General features: G+C 36.1%; 1 protein-coding gene across 8 annotated transcripts in view; it reads right to left on the minus strand.

The window, feature by feature from the left end:
• SMARCA2 (SWI/SNF related BAF chromatin remodeling complex subunit ATPase 2) overlaps positions 1–21,703 on the minus strand; it is a 118,973-nt gene that overhangs the window by 37,645 nt on the left and 59,625 nt on the right. For all 8 annotated transcript variants that reach the window (XM_054652860.2, XM_077172090.1, XM_077172092.1 and 5 more), the window contains 8 exons: positions 20,206–20,313; positions 17,716–17,802; positions 16,725–16,771; positions 15,150–15,316; positions 12,034–12,197; positions 11,054–11,281; positions 7,600–7,677; positions 1,731–1,949 (listed from right to left, as the gene is read on the minus strand). In XM_054652860.2, coding sequence (XP_054508835.1) covers positions 1,731–1,949; positions 7,600–7,677; positions 11,054–11,281; positions 12,034–12,197; positions 15,150–15,316; positions 16,725–16,771; positions 17,716–17,802; positions 20,206–20,313 — 1,098 coding nt within the window. The remainder of the gene's footprint in view (positions 1–1,730; positions 1,950–7,599; positions 7,678–11,053; positions 11,282–12,033; positions 12,198–15,149; positions 15,317–16,724; positions 16,772–17,715; positions 17,803–20,205; positions 20,314–21,703) is intronic.

A 21,703-nucleotide genomic window follows, 5' to 3' on the forward strand; every position in this document is an offset into this window, starting at 1 on the left:
CCTCCTTATTCAATTGACAATGCATCTGGAATTCTCATGTCTTTTGATCAAACTTGTAGAATGAAGTCAGTCACATGGAAAACAACTATGGGAAGCCACTGAAAACAATCAGGAGATTCAGAAAACAGGAACTATGGGAAAAGACTGCATAATCATGGTTAACTTTTTGAACTTACTCAACTGGGAGACAACTCTCCTATGACACAAAGAAATGTTTAAAAAAAAGTGCTATCAGGCTACTCTGTGTAAGCAGAGTTAAGACCATGTAATTAGATGAAAATTCAACAGGAAAATTAAAATAAAATATAATAAAAAGCCAAACAGTCAGAAACAATCCACTGCAGACTTCTAAATTCACTGCTCAGAAATGGCTAGAAGAGGTAAGATCTGGAACTTCTATTATAAATGACATAGGACTGTATGATTCTGCCTGCAGTATGACAGGGATCACAGGATTTCTTTTAGGCCTGCTATTTTTGACAATAAAGCCCTCAAAACAAATATTACAGCCAACTGAAGCACGAAACACAAAAGCCAAAGCTAACTTCTTTGCTGCCATAGCCAGAGTGTTCCATCTTTAAAAGAAGTAGCTTTAAATGACCCTGAGTAGATGTACACTATACTGCATGCACTTCCACTGCAGGATAAGGTAAATCTTCAAGAATCCAAACAGGAGTTTATTTTTTTAGATCTTTCTTCTCCGCTTGAAAATGTCAGATATCAAACTTCTGCATTTTCACAGACTTGCTTAAACTTACAGCTGGTGAATAATTCAGGCCTTTTCTTCCCTAAGCAACAGGTCTGGATTAGCTCTTAGTACAGTATTGCACCATGCAGGCTCCCAAACATTCCATATTAAACTAAGTAGGAAATATTTTTATCTATCTTCAGGGAATTACACAAAACCTACACTGTATATTGTTGTTGCTATTGTCTGTAATCAAACAGACAAGTTTTTAAAACAAAACTTAAACTCTGTCAAACCATGTAATTTAGTTTTGCACTTATAATATTTCATTTATAAATTTTGGAAATCATATTATAACAACAAAATTTTTGAAAAGCCTTTCCAACAATCACCTTTTTACCATGCTCTTGCTACCACATTGAAAAGACACATGCATTATTATTCATGGAATGTAGATTTCAAAGAACAGCAAGAGACAAAATCCCAGATTTGGTGTTAGTTTAGTGTAGAATCTTTGCTTTCAGGCCTTAAAATTCTTAAATCATTTACCAAATGTTTTGATCTCAGTGGAGTTAATAAATGCTCAATACTTGGAAATTAAATAGCCTGAGAGGAAGAAAATTTAAGTGAAAATTTCTGAATTCTTAAAAGGATTAAATATAGGCATTAAAAATATAATAAGCTTGTGTGGCACAGAAAGTTTAAATATATACTGACTAATGGTTTTCATGAATATTGAACAATTCTTCATGCATCTGAAAGACGACACACACAAAAGTACCTGAAGATGTAAGATCCATGCAAATAAGAACAGTTGCAATAGAATGCTATCATAGCATTCTAAGACCCAGCACTTAGTAACACTGATTTAAGTTTGTAGAGAGTAGTTCAAAACTTACTTATATCTTCAACATAGCAGCAGAAGCTGAATAATGAGGATATTTTAAGCCTAAAATTGTGCTCACTCCAAAATGAGAAGAAAAACCTACCACAAATGTGTAAATTTCAAGTGTATAAAACAACCAACCAACCAACAACCTACCCGCAGCCACTGTTTCTCTGTGAGAGCATCACTGTAGTCCACATCCCTGCGCTGACGGGATCCTCTTCCAAATATTTTCTCTTCTTCTTCTTCACATGTGAGCCTTTCAACTTCAGCATCATCCTTAATAATCCAGGATGGTAATTCATCCTCCTCCATCAAGCGAGGTTTACGTTTAGGGTTTCTGGCATCTTCCCTGCGACGATCCATGTCCATGCGCTGCAATGACAATTGGCAAAGGATAAAAAGGTTTTAAAGGCAATTATTAAGTGAACTCTATCAATGCCCACATTTCTAATAACTCTTGAAACTTTAAACCAAGTCCTTCCCAGATATCTCCCTTTCATAATATTCCTAAATACTTCTAAAATGCATCTGTAAAAAGAAGCTACACTCAATTGTTAATTTCCAGTCATATTCACTACTTCATAACTAGCTTTCACTGACAGAACTAAGACAACACACTGCAAAGTGACACAAAGCAGATCACAAGAACACTGCTGTCCCCATAAGGTTTTACTACTATGTACTAAAAAGAGTAACTAAAATACACCAGTTTTGTTACCCTGAATATTAGAAGAAAATTTAAAAGTTATAAGAAACAAAGACTCTGAATTTATTAGTTCTCAAAGGAGAACTAATAAATTCAGAGAAAGGCTTGTTTACACAGAGCCAGAAAGCCAACACGCTCGAACCCCTGAATTTTTTTCTGATTTTTTGTTGTACCAGACAAAAATCGAAACACAAAAATATCAGATAAGCTGAGGTAAAGTGCTACAAACATAAGAAGGTGATGTTAAGACTTTCAGCTGAAATTTAAATAATCATTCACGTGGGGTGAACAATGGCTCAGACATGGAGACAGAGGATACATTCCTACAATCTACTGCTGATTCATCAGTGAGGTGTTTTATAATCCTCCTGGGGAAGCATCCACCTCTGTCGACTACATACTGACCTGGCTCTTATGGTCCCATGAATTGCACCTGCATTGCCTTAAGTACTCAAATCAGATAATAAGAATAGGCATTTCAAATTGGCCTTTTGAAGACTCATACACTACTTAACACTCAGTAATCAGCTGCTAAACAGAGAAAACAACCAGATGGCCACCAACATTTCACTTTTGTATTTGAAAAAAATTATGTAAATAGACTGGCATCAGAATTGGCTGTAGCATCATATGAGGCTACTGCTTTGGCCACTAAAATGTCATAAAAAAACCATTCTCAATTATGTACAAATGTCTCCCTTGTGTAGATGATGCTGCACTTAAAACATGATGCCAACTAGACATATCATCCTTTTACAATAACGCATGTTATATTATCCTTTTACAATTAATGCATGTCTGTTAGCCAAAACAGACATGCATTAATTCAGAGGTATTATCTCTCTGGAGGGACAGCTCAAATCCAGCCAAATGTAAAACCTGAGGCTTAGTAATGGCATCATTGAATATGCTGAATCTTCTCTCATCTTGGGACTTCTCAAACACAAGCATTTCTAAAACATGACCTCAGGAAGTTCATCTTACAACTTGTTTTCATACCTTGCCTTGTGCACTATCCAATTTCTAAACTCAGTGAAAAGCAGAAAGCAAGAAGTGGTCTTCAGTCTGCAGGTCCAACTATGTTCAAGAAGCAACTACAAATACATGGGCATTTTCCCTGTTCCCTATTACTTTAGACAACAGTGAATGGGCTGAGCAGCCTGTAGTTTTTTATAGGAGACTTCCATATTTCACCTATTAAAAAACATCCCATTCAATTTGAATTAATTTCAAGATGTCTCATTCAAGCCAAACATGTGGCTTGGTTTATTCTAACATGACAACCAGACAGCTGCACCAAGAGACAGTTCAACTGGGATAAATGAAATAGATTGCTCTATTTCTATTATTTAGCCGAGAACCTGAGTGTTGTCAAAAGACATCATATTTTAATGCCATTAAAAACATGAACTCAATGCTGAAACTTTGTATTTTTTCCTCAATGACTATATTTCTTTGTCTAACACAAAAACTGAACACTAAGATAGTACATTATAATAGCTGTTTTCTGATATAATAGTGCTTGGGAAGGAAAATTAAAGATAATCTCAGTTAATCTGAGATATCAGAGATATAAACTGATTTTTTTTCCCCTGAGGATACTACTCAAACCGTATTTACACCTGGGAAATCTCCAGTTCTATCTTCCCATCTCTTTCCAAAACCTGTGCTTCCAAGAGACATCTATATTATTTTTATATAACTAATAATGATAAGCTTTCTGTCATCAATAAGGCCTAAATGCTAAAAATAATATGCTGCTACTACTACTTAAACCTAAGCAAAGAACTTGAACGTTGGCACATTCAAGCCCTAAAATTTCCAGTTCAGAAAAACCACAGAACACTACTGTCCTCTGAACTGTGGATGGTTATCTTAAACTTTCCAAATTATAACTAGAAGAGTCCTTGGAAGAAACATCAAAGCCATTCTATGTAAAAGTTTCTAAATTATAACTAAGATAGTCCTTGGAAAAAACATTCAAACCACTCTGTGTAAAATCTGTAATTTATACATCCAGTTCTAGTAGATTGCCATTTTCACTTCAAGGAGATTAACGTATTAGCACAACTGGAGTTTTGGTACCCATTTGGCCTTCCACTTGAAAGGCATTTTTAAATCAAAAATCATGTTCTTTTAATGTTTTCTTTACTTTATTTAAGCAGTTTTAACAGTAAAGAGAACTATTTCTTTTCCAGAAAAGTAGCTTATTGAAGTATTCTTACGAAATGACCAGAGTTGTACAGGTCACATAAACCCCCCAATTTTTCTCTGAATATTTTCCAATTTTTTTTATGATGTGAAGCCTCTAAAAACCACAGGAACAAAGTCCACTTGTACACACCTTCTCCCTGAACAGTGAATTTAGCTCCACAGCCACATTTCAGGTCCTGTGTCAAACAACACTTCTAACCTGCAAAGTGACTATAGCAAAGATGCTCATGGAACTGATCTTTCTTGTTGCTCACTTCAAATAAGTAAAATACATGCTTTTACACACCTAAGACACTAAGACACCCAAACACACTTTTGTTGGGTATTGCAGACTCCTGAATTCTGATTACATATGCACAACTTTAAAAGGGAATGAAGTGGTGGCACAGGTATAACTACAGCAAGGAAAATACAGACTACCTTTTGGTTTTTATCTGACTATGCAAGACTTGAAATATTGATAAAAAGACAAATAGCTCTGACTGCCAAACTTGCTTTTCACATTTTTCTTTTACAGAGAAACAGTTTGCAAAAAATTAAAACCATTTTTTGTATTAACAATTTAAATTATTTCTTAGCTATTAATATTTAACTACAATCTTACTGTCTTACTATTTTCAAACCCTGGCTTTCAAAGTGTGTAGTTTTGCCTCTTAAAAATTTTTACTACCAACTCCTTACTTTCCCTTAAACTTTTTTCCCTAAAAACTTCCACGTAAATTAATATGAAAAACACATTCAGCCCACACAGCTTCACAAACGACTTGGATGCAGGACTTGAAGGGATACTAAGCAAGTTCACAGACAATAAAAAAACTGGGAGGAGCTAGTGACTCCCTCAAAAGTAGGGAGGGACTGCAGAGACACCTTGACAAATGAGAGGACTGGGAAATTACCAACCTTATGACATTCAAAAAGGTTGAGAGCCAGATTCTGCTTCTGGGATGGGGCAGCCCTGGGATGTGCAGACAGACTGGGGAATGAGATGCTGGAAAGCAGTGCCACAGAGAGAGACCAGTGGGTCCTGGTTGATGGCAAGTTGAACATGGTCAGCAGTGCCCTGGCAGCCAGGAGGGCCACCCGTGTCCTGGGGGCATCAGGCCCAGCATGGCCAGCTGGGCAAGGGAGGGGATTGTCCTGCTGTGCTCTGCACTGGGGCAGCCTCACCTCAAGTGCTGGGTTCTGGGTGCCACAGTGTAAGAGAGATACAAAACTATTGGGGAGTGTCCAAAGGAGGGCCACAAAGATGGTGAAGGGCCTTGAGGGGAACCCTTATGAAGAGCAGCTGAGGTCTCCTGTTTTCTTCAGTCTGGAGAAGAGTGGGGGGAGACCTCATTGCAGTCAAGCACCTTGTGAGGAAAAGAGGAGGGGCAGGCACTGATCTCTTCTGCGGTGACCAGTGACAGGACCGGAGGTAATGGCCTGAAGTTGTGTCAGAGATGGTTTAGGCTGGATATCAGGATAAAGTTCTTTACCCAGAGAGTCATGGAGCACTGGAATAGGCTCCCCAGAGAAGCTGTAACAGCATGAAGCCAGACAGAATTCAGTAAATGTTTGGACAATGCTCTCAGATACATGGTGTGATTCTTGGCATGTCCTGTGCAGGCCCAGGAGCTGGAATTGACCTTTGTGGGTCCCTACCAGCTCAGTATGTTCTGTGATTCTGTCAAAACTGTCTTTACTCTTGGCTCCTCAACTTTTTTTACATTAAATAGCCTTCAAATTTAATACTACAAGTTGAAAAAAACAGATACAAATTCATCAGCTACTTTCAACCATGGATTAGTTCTTTTCTTCTGGGTCTGAAGGAGAAATCAGAAGCTCTTTTCTAGAAGCAAATGCAGCTTCACAAAACTCAGGGTATGTTCAGTCAATAATTCAGATGAAATTATTTCTTTTGAGTTTTGGATCAAATGGCCATCTCTTGTTTTGTGTCATGTAAATCTCCTTACACTCAAATCACTGATGGAAAAGTTTAAAAAGACAGGTGTCTGTAAGCACTCCTCTTCTGTGCAACCTGGCTTTAGTGATTTCAGTTCTGAGTAACACTTAATGAAGCCCAGCATCAGAACACTAAACTGGCAAATCAGCAAGATCAAAAGAAGAGTCATATGGGGGAATATGACCTTTTCCAACAGTGTACATGAACAACTGTAACTTACACAAAAAGGGCCCCTGCATGCTTGTGTAACAGCAAATTTTTACAGTTGAATTCATAAGCAGAAGACAATGAGGAAATAAAACCTGTACTGGGTACACAGGTTTTGCACTGGTCCTATCAGCAGTTGTTTCTGCAGATACCACCAGACAGACATCCATTTATGCACAGGAGTGTCTGTCTTGTTTCATCTTGCAGAAGAAAGCCACCTCTGTAGAATTAGAGGGCATGGTGCTTTACCTTCAGTATTTAAGTATTGCCCTGTACTGGTGTCAGTGGAGCCCAGACACCCTCTAGCAATCCTCAGACTGTACAAACACTAAAAGGCAAGAGCTATGCCTACAAAGGCATTTCAGTAATTATTCCATCAGTGCTGAAGTAGCATAAACAAAAAGGGAAGTACTAATAAAAAGAAGCGGCTCACATTTGAACCACTAGCTCTATTTTGGTAGCTGTTCCAACAGCTGTAGCAGTAGAGATGCAGCTAATTGGATTCCTGATAAAACCATCAACAATACCTCAGTTAACTCACCAAGAAAACAGCACTGTTAGTCTACTAATTTACTACCTTGCTAAGTTCCTGTAGCTGTCCTTGCCAATATCAAAGTCCATAAGTAAGACAAAATGTTAAATAGTAATAGTATGCTGTAGAATTAGCAAGCCAAACTGTGACTGACACTTTTGAACTATAAATTTCTCAGGTTGTGTCAAACTCTTCCTCTAGATTGTCACTATTTCACTGACAGCAAGCAATCTCTGAAGACTCTGTGTCATTTGAGGAACTCTGTATTTAAGCAGACTACACTTTTTTCCTCAGATGAAGAACACAAGTAAATAAAACCTACTTCTCTAGTAAAGTTTTGACAAACTTGAGTGATAAAAAGGTTAAGGCCTTTATTAAAAACACTAGAGAAGATGATTTTTTTATGATTACCCATCCTCACCATAAAGAGATCAAATTCCTCCTCACGTCGAGCAATCATCTGATTCAGTGTCTCATCATCAGGAACTTCATCTTCTTCCTGGTTAGAAAGATGGATAAAATTATTAGGAAGTACTCACATGCACCTTGAACTAACAGCCTCCCTCAGTTCAGAGCTCCACTGACCCTCTTTTTCTGACAACATGTGGGAGCACTTAAACTGAAATGAAACCTTTTAAAGTGTTCAGCTATTCAGAAGTAACAAAATAAGATGGTAAGAATGACAAATGACACTTATTACTCCCTTCAAAATTTGAGATTGAGGAAATGACCAAATACAAAACCAGGAAATTTTGGCTTGTGGTTTTCCCGGGTCAGAAGCACAGTTAGTGCTTTGATTAAAACAGATGTATTTCTGTTCTGCTATTCTACAATATTCCTTCAGAAATACCATTCTAGATTTTGAGGTTTTTTCCCATCAAAGCAAGATGACTGAAAAATTCCTGATTAAATGAAAAGAACAAAACATGTTTTTATCCTGGAAAACAACCCTGCTGAATCACTTTCTCTTTACCATTTTCTGCTTACAAATTGAGATGTGAAAATTTTACTGCAGACAAAATGGATTATTTAATAAAAACAGAAACAGACACTAGAAAAACAATTTAGAACTGTAGTGTTCAACTGAAAATATTAAAGCTGAAACCATTATGATATCCTCTTTAAAACAAAGCCCAAAATATTCAGTCTTCCTCCCTGAATTATTCTGAAACCACAGATAACAGGTCACTCTACACAGGGCTTTCTGAACAAATATTACACTATGCTACAGACCTATAATTCTTCCTAAAAACTCCTGTTTTGAGCCCAGTTTAATGGGAGTATAGAATGCTGCATGTAGCATCCAAAAAGCTAATATACTGTAGCTTATTTTTCAGAATTAGAAAGTAATTTATATTTCCTCACATCTCCCCTCCAGTGTCTGGATTTCTACACCAAAATCCAGACACTGGATTTTGATTTCAAAACCCAAACCAGTTATCATTAATGCAATTCTCAAGGAACACCTTTGTACCTCAATGAATATATAATTTAGATTTTAACATGAACCAGGCAACTGGGAAAGTGATTAGGAGAGCTAGTTCTTCTCCCTTCTAGTCATTGCTCCTTCACTCTTCATGAAAAGGAAGTCACATGGTTACTCACACAGAGAAAAGATTCTTTTATAAATGTGACCATCATGAAAGGGCCACATACTTCCTTATTATCTCAGAGTAACTTCTGACCTGAAAAAAGGAAGTGATCTTACAGTAGAAGCTGTAACAATAGTGTGCACATTATCAGCAGTTAGGCTGAATAATCCTGTTGCCAAACAGGTAGGCTTTGCAGAAGAAAAAATTATAAATAAACTCAACCGCCAACAAAAAATTACACTATGAAAAAGTAACTGCTAAGTTGTCATACATTGCTATTATCTAATGAATCTTTCTAGATACACAGATATTACCTCTCTGCTTTATCAAGTACTGCTAAAAGAAAAAATGGATCAAAAAAAGAAAGAAGAAAAAAAAATAAGGGGAGACTTGATGCTGAACTTAAAAAAAAACTACTGAAAAAGGATGAACAGAACAGAGTACTCTATATACAAATGTGAAAAGTTTAAAGTTTGCTTAGCATGGGTTTATTTAACTAGATTATCAGTAAAAAATATCTTTGTTAGACGTGCCAGTCTGCATCTGTAAGTCAAAGCTGTGTCAATATTGTTGATAATTTAACTTTAATTGAGAGGTTTACTTTTTTCCCATCAATCTCCCACTTGACACTCAGTGCTGCTGCAATGAAGGAGCAATGGATGACCATTGCAGGATGGTGCAAATTCAATTCCTCCTAGTCCTCAAGAGGTTGAGTGTTTGGGCAGAGTTTTGTATAGTCTCTGTTCATAAAGAAGTATTAATCGAAAGCTTCAGCCAGGAGTCAGACTGCAACATCAATGCTTTAAAGACTGATGGTGGGCTATGGCAAATAAACAGTTTTTAAATCTACTTGCTTCAGGATGGCAGATTAAGTATATAACACACAAGAAACAAATTGTTCTGAAGTCATCTACAAAATAAGGCATGTCACACAGGCCTGGCAGCAGCCCTGACTTCTGAAACACTGTCAGATAAATGCTTCAGAAACAAATGCACTCCAAATTTTTTTAAAAATTCACAGTTTCCTACTCATATAGGGAGTGTGGTCTGCTTTAGAACTACAGGTTTACTTAATCAAAAATTTTACATATGTATATCACCAAATTTCTGATTAACACCACAAATAAAAGAAAATTACTGATAAAAATGTTTTGTGACTCTTCTTTAATTTCTATGAAAAATACTAAAACAATACAAAATTTCATCTTAATCATGCTTTTCTAAATGCTCAATGCAGAATTTACACAGGAGGATTAATGACTAAAGAAGTAAACTCCTTGATCTTTGAAACTTTGCTCCATGTAATGAAGGATGCTAGTGAAATACAGGCTGTAGAATCTCCTATCAGTGTGCACCTTATTCACACACACAAGCTCCACTCAGAAGCAAGATCGGTCTCAAAAGCTCTGTCTTTAACCAGTTCAGGCTATTTTCAAGTTGGGAAAACATCAGTGCTGATCAAAAATTTCTCTGTGTCATCAGTATAACTGACACATTTATTTAATTTCTCCCAAATATGGCTTTTGTCCAAATACTGAATTTTGTTCAAATTAAGAGAAGAATCTGCAATGACAGCCAAAGAATAGGTTTATCATTCCATACTCTGAGTTCCATAAAAGAACACAATGAAAAGAGAAGGACATTCAGTGTCCTTCACTTCCCACTATTAAAAGAACTCCACTTCCCACTTTTAAAAGTAAAGACTTGACAGCTCTTTTTAAACAGCTAATTATTTCTCAAAGAGAAAGTGGTGATGAGAAGTCTGGGCTGGACACAGCATGAGAAAGAAACAGTTACTTTTGGACTTGTCCTAAGCCCAAGGCATATCAAAGCAGATCTTAACTCTTAAATAGATTCCAAACGAAGTACAATAAGCAGGGTCCTTCAAACCTGAACTGAGGTAGTACTAGCTGCTCAGCACATCTGAAAATCAAACTGCCTAGCTGAACATATATATTGGACTTAGGAAATGGTTTATAATGTGTTCTGGAAAAAAATCTTTGTTTGAACGCAATTATTTGCCAAAATTATAAAGGGTAGACTGGGTTTTAAGTTGCAATGCATAATTCTACACTACGATTTAACCATAACCATTACATCATAACCAGTAGATTACAACCTATTAATGTGACCATAAAAAAAGATAAAAATTAAGTTATTTCTCTAAATGGATGGTAAGAAATTATAATGAAATTTTTAATTTCAAGAGTTATGACAATCTTTGTAAATTATGAATAAAAGAAGAGTCAGTACTTCCTGAGTAACTATTTCTAACTACCTTACCTCATTTTCTTCTTCATGCTCCAATATAGCTTGGAGGAAAGCTCTCCTTTCATGGCTTGAAGACTTCTGATCAAACATTCCTGCCTGAATAACTTTTTGATCTACATTCAGCTTATACTTTGCCGCAGCAAGTATCTTCTCTTCCACACTGTTCACAGTGCACAGTCTCAGGACTCTAACTTCATTCTGCTGACCAATTCGGTGAGCTCTATCCTGGGCCTGCAAGTCCTATTAGGCAAAGAACACAGAGACTAATTTACAGAGAGAGTGAACACAGATAGTAAAACCCTTTTTAGTCTTGCCTCCCTTACATTTTACATGTGGCCATTGAATATTATGTGAATTGCATACATTTGCACAATAACTGAAAACACATACAACTATGCACTTCTAGGGATATTGAACTTACTTTCTTACAAATAGGAAAAAAAAGGTGGCAAAGGCATAATTCAAGTTACCCCTTCTGGCTTTTTAAAACAAGCCGAAGTGGGTGTGATATCATCTTTTTCTGGTGTCTGTTGTTACTACAGACTAACCACCACAGAGTAAGTTGTTCTCAGGCCAAGACTACTGCACTCACATGGTCACCTAATTTCATGAGATAGGTAGCATTCAGCATAGCCTTTACTGAAGTATTACAAACTACCTACCAAAGGCTAGTGAGCTGGTTATTATATCATAAGGGTTAAAGAATGAGTACAGTTATACTAATGAAGCATTTTTACAACACTCCTAGCACTGAGGATACTCCAACACTCAGATAAAATATATATGTAGGCAAAGAATTAGTTCACCTAATCAAACAAAGACATTTCCTGATTATGGCAGTTTGCCTCACTAATTCCTCTCAGAGCAGCATTTTATCTCTTCCTTGGATTTTTTCCTTTCGTCCCAGGCTACATCATCTATTTAAAGAAGCGATTCAAAAAAGCATCATGGATTCTTTGCACATTTTATGAAGATAAGAAAATAAATATAACCTGATGAGGATTCCAGTCACTGTCAAAGATTATAACAGTGTCAGCAGCCTGGAGATTTAAGCCTAGCCCTCCAGCCCTTGTACTCAGAAGGAAGATAAAGTATTGCGATCCAGGTTCATTGAACTTCTTCAACAGAGCAGCTCGATCCTCTGATTTTGTTGTGCCTGAAAAAAAATTTAAAATATCATATAATAAAGTTGTGAACAGAAATAATATAAATATAATGTCCGTTGCTAAAACTATATGTGAAAGGGTTATTTTAGTGCACTGCTTTTTGACATCTCTGCCACATTTTCCATAACACTGGCCATGAATGTTTAGGTCAACTGTCTATCACACCTACAAGATGGACTTCTAAAGGTCTCTTTAAATGCATTTGTTTTGACATTTCTAAAGTAGATGTTAAAATGTTGGCTAACATTGTTATACTTTTTTATAACTCATGTAAATTTCAATTGAAACTACTATAAACAAACAGAAGAGAGCTCTAGTTTTGATTAATGCCTTCTGGCTAGAGCAGCATTAAATATTTTTAAAAGCTACTTATATAGAGATTTATCAAAATGTCACTATTTGCCTTGGGAGTCATAGTTAATACCAAAAGACTGCAAATTCTTAAAATGTCCCATCTTGAGGGTGATATATGTATAGATGATGACATTACAAAATTTTTTTTATTACTATGGTGGGCTGTTCCCCAACTGGCTTCCACATACAGACCCCAGTGAACCCAATAAGCACGTGAACTGGGTAGGAAACACTCCATGTAAGAAGACAGCTGGGCAGAACCTGGATAGATTATATCCCAGTATGAAAGTATTTGTCATAATGAAACTGGAAAGGAAGAAAAAGGGTTTATCTAATTTAATGAACTACCTGAAAAAGACAATGAGGTGTATTTACCATATTGTGTCTTGCCATAAATATTCTAGCATGAAAAGGAATCAGTTTAAAAATACATGATGTAAAGTAATTGAAAACATTTAAAATGTAATGTAATTTATTTGTCTTAAATAGAAATATTAACGCACATGCAGGCCAGAGGTATGAAGAGGGCTTTGTTAGCATGCCCTCTGTTCTTCAGACAGTTTTGGCATTCTATGGCACAGTGACATAGCTCACTTGTGTGTCCATTTCATAATCCCATTTTACATTCAAGGATAATATTGGTTCAACTTCATGTTCATTAATATTAATAAAAGATGAGAATATTTCTTGGTACTATTTTTTCTTCTGATTAAAGCATGAAGCTAAGAGTCAATTTAAAACACTGTCAAAAATGTTCAGAAGAAACTTCAAGTCTCACTCACACTCTTCTCTGTATTTACCTTAAATCATTGCTTCTCTACTAAAAAGCATTCTGATAAATGCTGCTGGTCCTATGTAATACTACTATGTATGAGATAAAACATTAAGCAAAAATGATCACTATTTAAGAAGCTCAGTATGACATAGAGATCATCATCATGGAAGAAGACCAAAATGGAAACTTCTTTCACACTGGTTTAAAACTCACGTGGGATACACTATTTTTAATTTTTCTTTCATAGAACTGTGGGACTCAATTAGCAAATCAAATAGATTGGAAAAGACCTCTGAGATCATCGAGTCCAACCTTTGATCAAACCTACCTTGTGTACTCAATCACAGCACTAAGTGCTACAGCCAATCTTTCCTCTTTAATGGATGGTGACTTTCCCATGTTCCTGGGCAGGCCATTCCAATGCCCAATCACCCTTTCTGTGAAGAAATTCCTCCTAGTGTCCAACCTGAACTTCCCCTGGTGTAGCTTGAGACTGTGTCCTCTTGTCCTGTCACTGGCTGCCTGTGAGCAGAGACTGACCTCTACCTGGCTACAGCCTCCTTTCAGGGAGTTGTAGAGTGTGATAAGGTCACCCCTGACCCTCCTCTTCTCCAGGCTAAACAACCCCAGCTCCCTCAGCTGCCTCTTGCAGGACACGTGCCCCAGACCCTTCCCCAGCACTGCTGCCCTTCTCTGGACACGCTCCAGTAACCTCAATGTCCTTCTTGGAGTGAGGGACCCAGAACTGAACACAGAACTGAGAGTATGGCCTCTCCAGTGGGTACTCATGAGTACAGGGGGTCAATCCCTGCCCTGCTCCTGCTGGCCACACTATTGCTGGCACAGGCCAGGATGCCATTGGCCTTCTTGGCCACCTGGGCACTGCTGGCTCATGTTCAGCTGCTGTCACCAGCACCCCCAGGGCCTTTTCCTGTGGCAGCTTTGCAGCCACTCTGCCCCAGCCTGTGGCACTGCCTGGGCTTGCTGTGACCCAAGGGCAGTCTGTGAATCTACTGAGAGTACATTCAATCCCCTCATCCAGACCATCCACAAAGATATTCAACACTCAACAGAGACACTGAACAGAACAAAAATATTAGTATCTAAAATGTTTCTAAACCATCTTTTTGTTTGAAGTAATAAAACATAGCTACACATGAAGAAATTCAGGCTTTTGATCTTCCTGTGAAATTCAGGCATCATGCTGAAATACAGCTATCTTGTGAAGGACAGCAGATGAATTTTAAACAGACAAAAATGCATTTATTCCATTGGAATACAGGCCTAACACTGGCATTATCATCTCTTATCATGTGAAGATTTTCAGATAACTTAGATAGTGATGACTGATTGGGAACCTTGGATTTTAAACCCTATGTGAAAAAGAGATGAGCCTCCAAGCAGGAAATTTATACATAAGCTGCATTCCTGGTATAGACCTGAACGTTTATCGGAAGAATCCATTGACTAAATGGTCTGCAGATTAAACAGATAAAACAAAACACTGAAAGAGACAGAGACAAATACTTCTACCGACAGAAGCAAAATCACATCTTTCTCAGTACCTTCCTTGTCTGGAAGAATATGGGAAAGTCTACTAAACTGCCACTGAAGGGTCTACTGGCATAACTTCATGGTAAATACATCTGCAAGATTATAAAAAAGTATTTTGAACCTGTTTTCACTCTTGTATAGCCACAACACAGCACTGTTATGAAAATACCGGGAGGAGAACCCAGGGCTCCCATGCCCAAACTAATGAAGGATACTACCTCTTATCTTAGTATTTATCCTTTTTTTCCATTTAGCTTACCATCGAGGCGCAGGTAAAGGAAATTTCGAAATGCAAAGTAGTCTTCCATAATGGTCATGAGTGATGTCATTTGACAGAAAAGAAGCACGCGATGGTTAGTAGCTCGTAACTTTGGCAGAATACGATCGAGTAGCTCAAACTTCCCTGAGGCCCGATAAAGTTCAGCTCTGTTGGAGAGAAGCAGCAAAGTAAATACCAGAATAAGCCCACATTTAAAAGTCTGTAGTCATTATCATGTCAGAGTATAACAAAAAGACTAATTTACTTAATCTAAACGAGACTAATAGCACTTTTCTTTCTTTAAAATTGCACATGTTGATGAAAATAAACACATGCAAAGTCCTGTTTTCCTGAATTTTTTTCAATTACAGAAATTGTGCTGACTTTCAATCACTCAATTATTTTTCATTATTTATTAAAACAAACGCTATTTCTTAGCTAGATAAGCATTCTATAAGCTAAGATATTCACCTGATGCTTTGTTTTCAACTGGCATTAAAAACAACATTCAATTGCAACTGCAGTTTTAAATTGTATTCATCAAGTATTTGTTGGAAATTACCCCCTTTTCCACTCAACTATCACACACACAGAAGTGAAGTATTGCAAATGGAACTAATATATGGAGATAGTGGCAGGAGTCTGACATATACTCTAGCCATACAACTTGGTCATCCCGAACAGTATTTAGCTGCTTTGATTAGCTACTCTTTTGTCTTCTATGCAAGAATTCCAAAACCAACTCCTAGCATGGAAATGCAACCCCCAACCCAGAAAATGAATACAAGTAAACAGAACATCTAAATCAACACCACAGTGATGCACTTTACAGGAATAAACTTCATGCAATGCTTCTCTAACCTTGAGTCTACACTCTCAAAATACAATTTATCATTAGCAATGGCACAAAATCCAGATGATACATAGCCTTCTGATATGTATGCACTAATCTGTAATCAGCCTAAACTGTTTAGGAGACAATTATTTTGGTATACTAGCTAAGGACACAAAGAGTCTGGTATACTAGATAAAGAAAAAAATTTATCATTAGTACCAAAACAGGAAGAAAGTCAGGTGGATGATACACACTTTTTGTTTAGAAAGCATCCATTAACTTGACAACTGCACAGAGTGTCAAGAAAAATAAACCAAATCTTTTTCATTTCAGATAATGGAAGAAATGCTATTTTAATTTGGAAAAGAAATAGTAAAAAAGGAAAAGTAGAAGGCAAAAGTAACAATAAAGAGAAGAAAATCCTAACAGATATCTCTGAAGAGTCTGTTGAATTGAAATTGAAATTCAATTCCCAATGAATTTCAGATGGTGTATTATTTCAAAATAAGGGAAAAGGAAGACACGAGTCTTTTCTGTCTACCATCCTGAAGGAGACGGACAGTCATGAAAAGATCTTGTAACACTTCTAGTACTATTAGGTTTTGCTTTACATATGTGCCCTGTACTTCCTCTGCCTCTGTATGAAATGCTTGCGTTCCCTAACATGTAGCTTCCAGAAAAATAAAGCGATCGTTATTTCCAATACAACACTATGGACAGCAGGAAAAACAGAGAGTTACCCGTTAATGACACCATTTGAGTAGCCCAGATGTTCAGCGAAGGACTCCTGCAAAGTTATAAGCAATAAACATATTACAAAATACACAGCAGCCAAAAACTACACGTTCTTATAGAAATCAAATTAAATATATGAGTATTGTGGTTTGAGTTCAATGATGTCCATACTCTTGGAAACCACCTTGTGGCAACAGTGCTCTGCTTAATGTTTTCCTGTACAATTATTTGAAATTCATGATTTGCAGAACTGACTTCTGCAGCATACATTTTACCAGATTACAAACACAGTAGAATAGTGATTATTAATCGATACTGATCAGTAGAAGATCCATCTGCAAATTACTCAATTTAATTACTCAGCATACAAGATCACGAAGAGAGAAAACTACTACAATAATAATAATAATAATAATAATAATAATAATAATAATACTATATCACAGTAAGCACTTGATTATATTTTCATAAATTTGGCTGTATTCCAGATATCTATGACACTTCATATCTTTTCAGATATATTACATTGACATACTTAGGTCCTATTGAGAGATGCTATATCGATAGTACATTTTTGCTGAAAAACAAGATGGATAGAATAGAACAATTGCAGTTGACACTGCAGAAGATTAGCAGTCTGCTAACTACAGAGATTCTACACATGATATTTTGAACCAGTGACTACACATAATGAATTTGGAGTATGCAAATGCAAAAAATAGCTCTGGGTTGTCTTAAATTAACAAAAAACTCTTCCGTTTTAAAGACGCTACTCCATAAAATTAACTATTTTAAAAACAGACTTTGGATTATCAATAAGAAGATGGCACTTGTTGGCTATAATACATATTTTTTCTGAATCTGTCCGTTCCAGTATAAATTTTGTGGACAGAGATGTCCCCTCCCACACACATAAGCTTTAGCAGCAGTTTTCTACTATCCTATCCTATTTTATTGAATAAAAATAACTCTCAAAATCAGACCTATTGGTCTTACCTCAATGTGTTGAAACATGTATGGGTGATTGCATATCTTTCTCAATTGCATGATAGTGTTCATAAGAGTTTTTGCTCCACCTTTTCCCTATGGGTACAAACAATGCAAACCAAATAATTAAGTTCTTGGCTTATGAATATACCCTTTCAACATACTTTTATCCCAAATCCAAATTACATCATGAATTAAAAAAAAAAAAACAACAAAAGGAAATCAAAACACAACAAAACTCTACAATAAGAAAATAACAAACCAGGACAAATCAAAACAACGAAAATAAAAAAACTATTGTCTTGCTCTATAAATTCATCTGTCATAAGGATGCTCTGTAATGAAAAAGGAAGACCTTGAAGTAATTGACAAAGTGCACTACATTTCTACCTGCAGTATTCTTGATGGGAAGCAAAGCATCTACTGTCCTGATTATACTGTTTACTATGAAACCATACAAACTTCATAGTGTCTGAACCCTCTAACAGAAGTAATTCTAGCTGGATTATTTTCAATTCCATAGTAGCTTCTCCAGTCTGTTAACTCAATGTATGGGTTTCTCACTCCAAGCAAACATCAGGCCAAGGAAAACATCAGGCCAGAGATACTAAAATGCTAAAGCTCAACAACTTCATGAGTAATATTATTTAAGGAAGTATATTCTCAAAACATACACTATAGCTAATCTTGTAGAACCAGGACACTCATCAGACACTCAGGTGTAACACTATACAGTTAAAAACTAACTGCAGCTGGTCAGCATACGTTTGAGACCATTGTATCATATTAACATTGCTTTCTAATGCCATTTGGTTTTGTTGCCACTTTATAAAAATGTGATCAGAGTGGCATCAGTATTCCAAGTTTACTATATGACTAATTCAGATTTATTTAAAAAATCTTAGCCAAAACAATTGACCAATTTTGAGTTGTAAACTAGGGGAAAATTCAGTACTTAATTATAATATATACAAGCAATATTCTAGTCTTTTCTGGGAAGTACACTGAAATCATAACTTTCATCTAGAGATAATCCATTTGAAGGGGGCACTCCATATATTTAAAACTTGGTTTTGTTCTTTCTAAGATCATGTCTAATTTGCTCCAAAAATGTAGTTCATATTTGTTATAAAAATAATTTCCTAGAGCTTTCCATCTGAGAGAATTGTCTCTAATCTCAGCTGGGTCCAGGCCAGAGCTGTAGAAGGACATGATTTTTTTCCTAACACAATGGTTGCTTGATCATTGAAGCTAAGCAATCTTAACAACCACCTCCCTTTGCTGACAACAGGTAGCAGTGATAACAGAGTTTGATTTAGCATTTTAAAAAAAATCAATTAAGAGAGAGTTGCAAGAAAGGAAAAATTTTAGCCCCCTGGGGAGAGAAGAAGGCAAGGGAAGTGTTCAGATGACAGCAAAGGCAATTTTAACCGGTTAATCACAAGGCCAGGTAGAGAAACAGGTAGGGAAAAGTACATGGAAGTGTCTGAGCAAATGAAAGAAAGAGACCAGAAAAGGAAGTGGAAGACTGTGATACAAAATGAAATTTTTTAGGACAAACATAAAGACACCAAACTGAAAAAATGCATTAAAAATACAACTGAGTAATATGAATTAATGTCTAAAAAGTGTTCAAACTATGAAGATGCGTTCCAATATCCAGTGAAAAACAGCCCTTTTTCTGGAGTTTAATTAAGCACCAGTAAAGAAAACAATTTGACTGCAAAGAACTAGGAAGGTGAAGTAAGATACTGAAGAGAAAAATCACCAAAATATTTCTTTGTACCAATGTAACATGAAAAAGGATAATGGAAAGACTATATGCACACTGCATCAGCAATATACGCACTAGAGGGTGCAAACTGAAACTCTTATGTTCTAGATATTCTGTAGCGTCTGTTCAAAGTATTTCACATTTACTATATTTCAAGTTTGTTATCATGCGAAAAGTTGATGAATGGCAATTTCTTTACTCAGTAGTGACTGGATCAAACCCCCTGACAGCATAACCAACCTTTACTACTACAAAGTCTAAATCTGACTATATGACCTTGAATCTTACTGATCTCTTAAAGAATTTTGTCACCAACAGACCTTGTAAGGATGAATGCAAGCATACAGTCCTAGCTAACTGAAAACAAGACTTAACTAATAGCTCTGAAAAACAAGATAAATGATCTTCTCTAGCCATCATTCCCACAATCACAATTATTCAGACATATTATTGAATCAAGCTCAGCCAAGGAAAATGAAGGTTTTTTTCAAACATTGCCTGTTTGCAGAAAGGCACTGCAACTACACTGAATACAACTGAATGCAGCTACACTTCTCTTTGTGTATAGCTGCTGTCTTGTAACTGAAAGGCATGCCTGAAATTTCTCTTCCCATGGGAGATACCTGTAAGGACCTATATATTAATTTTATAAAACAGAAGTCATGTTATTAACATGTTCACTCATAATACATTATTTTCTTTATATTTTAGTCTTTCTTTTGTACCTTCTTGTCTTTTTCAGAACCATCTGTGAGAAGGATCCCCTTGGCTTGCATGTGACGATACAGGATCTTTTGAAGAGCTGACATGTCACATTTGATCACATATTCCACCTGGTATTAAAAAAAACCCCAAAACCATGAACATGCGGGCATAGTAATGTCAGTGAGAACTAACTGCAGGTTCTTGTCATTCTACAACAAAACAAAAAAACCCTACTAATCTTTTATTTACCAGATCACCACATAAAATTTCCATGACCAGCAATACAACTGCAAGCACAGAAATGAGTATTTGTGAGTCACAGCTGCAGTGAGACAGCTGGATCCTAAAGATGCAACTGCAAGATTACCAAACATACTTTATTTCTCACTCTCTAATTTTTAAAATCTAAAAAAATAACTTAAAACTAATTTTGAAATTAACATGCAACTAAAAAACTATTTTATGTTTAATAACCAATTGAATTTATTTTGTCTGTTAAGTATTATAAAAATACCAAGCAAAGCATCATAAAAATATCATCACTATATATCTAGTAATTATAAAGTCTAACTGGCATAATGTTTATCTAGACTGCCACCATTTTCTCAACATCCACTAAAACACTAGGAATTAATACAGTATTATATGATTGCTACATTCAGCCTGACTTGCTCAGCTTTGCAAAACTATATTTAGTTCTTAACTGCATACTAGATTTAAAAATAGTAACAAAAAGACTTCACACACCAATTTTATGTAATTTTTTCTATTGCCAAATGTCCAGATTATAATCACTACAGTTTTATTAAGTTATGTCAAATAAAAACTGTAACATAACAAAATCACACTAGTGGCTACAAATCTTTCAAGCTATGAAAGAAAGACAATGAGTAAGATTCCTCATGTTTAATAAATAAACAGGAAGAAAACTATCAGGTTATTTTCTTCTCAGAAAGACAAGAGTATAAACTACTTAAACAGAAGTGACTTTCTTCAATGTTTACCAACATCTGCAAGAGCAAATGAACCTGATTAGGCTTCTGCCCCCAGGTTCAATCCTCGTGGCTGGATAAACTCCTTTTTTCAGTTAATGGTAACAAAAAGAAACATGATCTTCTGAGTATGAGTGTGTATGTAACTTGAAAATTTTGCCTCGCCAGTGCCTATTACTGGATTTGTCTGTGGTTTGATTTAAGTATTGTTTTCAAATGCAAACATATTTTATTCTCAAATAAATTCTTCTGAGGATATTGAGAATTTGACATTTGAAGGAACAGAAATTTGCAACAGAAGTAGTATTTACATGATTACAAAGATGAAAAATAATTTTAAAATGCCCTTCTTTGTATTGTCTCTAAGCATCTGTACACAGCTCTCCATTCATTTAGCCAGTTGGCTCATAACACACCTTATAGATATTTCAGTTTTGTTTGGTTTTAATCCAGTTTACCTTAAAACCAGCTTTTCCTTATCACACCTTAAAATTTACTTTTTTTAATTTTAGTTGCTGTTATTCTG

Source organism: Agelaius phoeniceus, chromosome Z, assembly GCF_051311805.1.
Source record: "Agelaius phoeniceus isolate bAgePho1 chromosome Z, bAgePho1.hap1, whole genome shotgun sequence".
NCBI lineage: Eukaryota > Metazoa > Chordata > Aves > Passeriformes > Icteridae > Agelaius > Agelaius phoeniceus.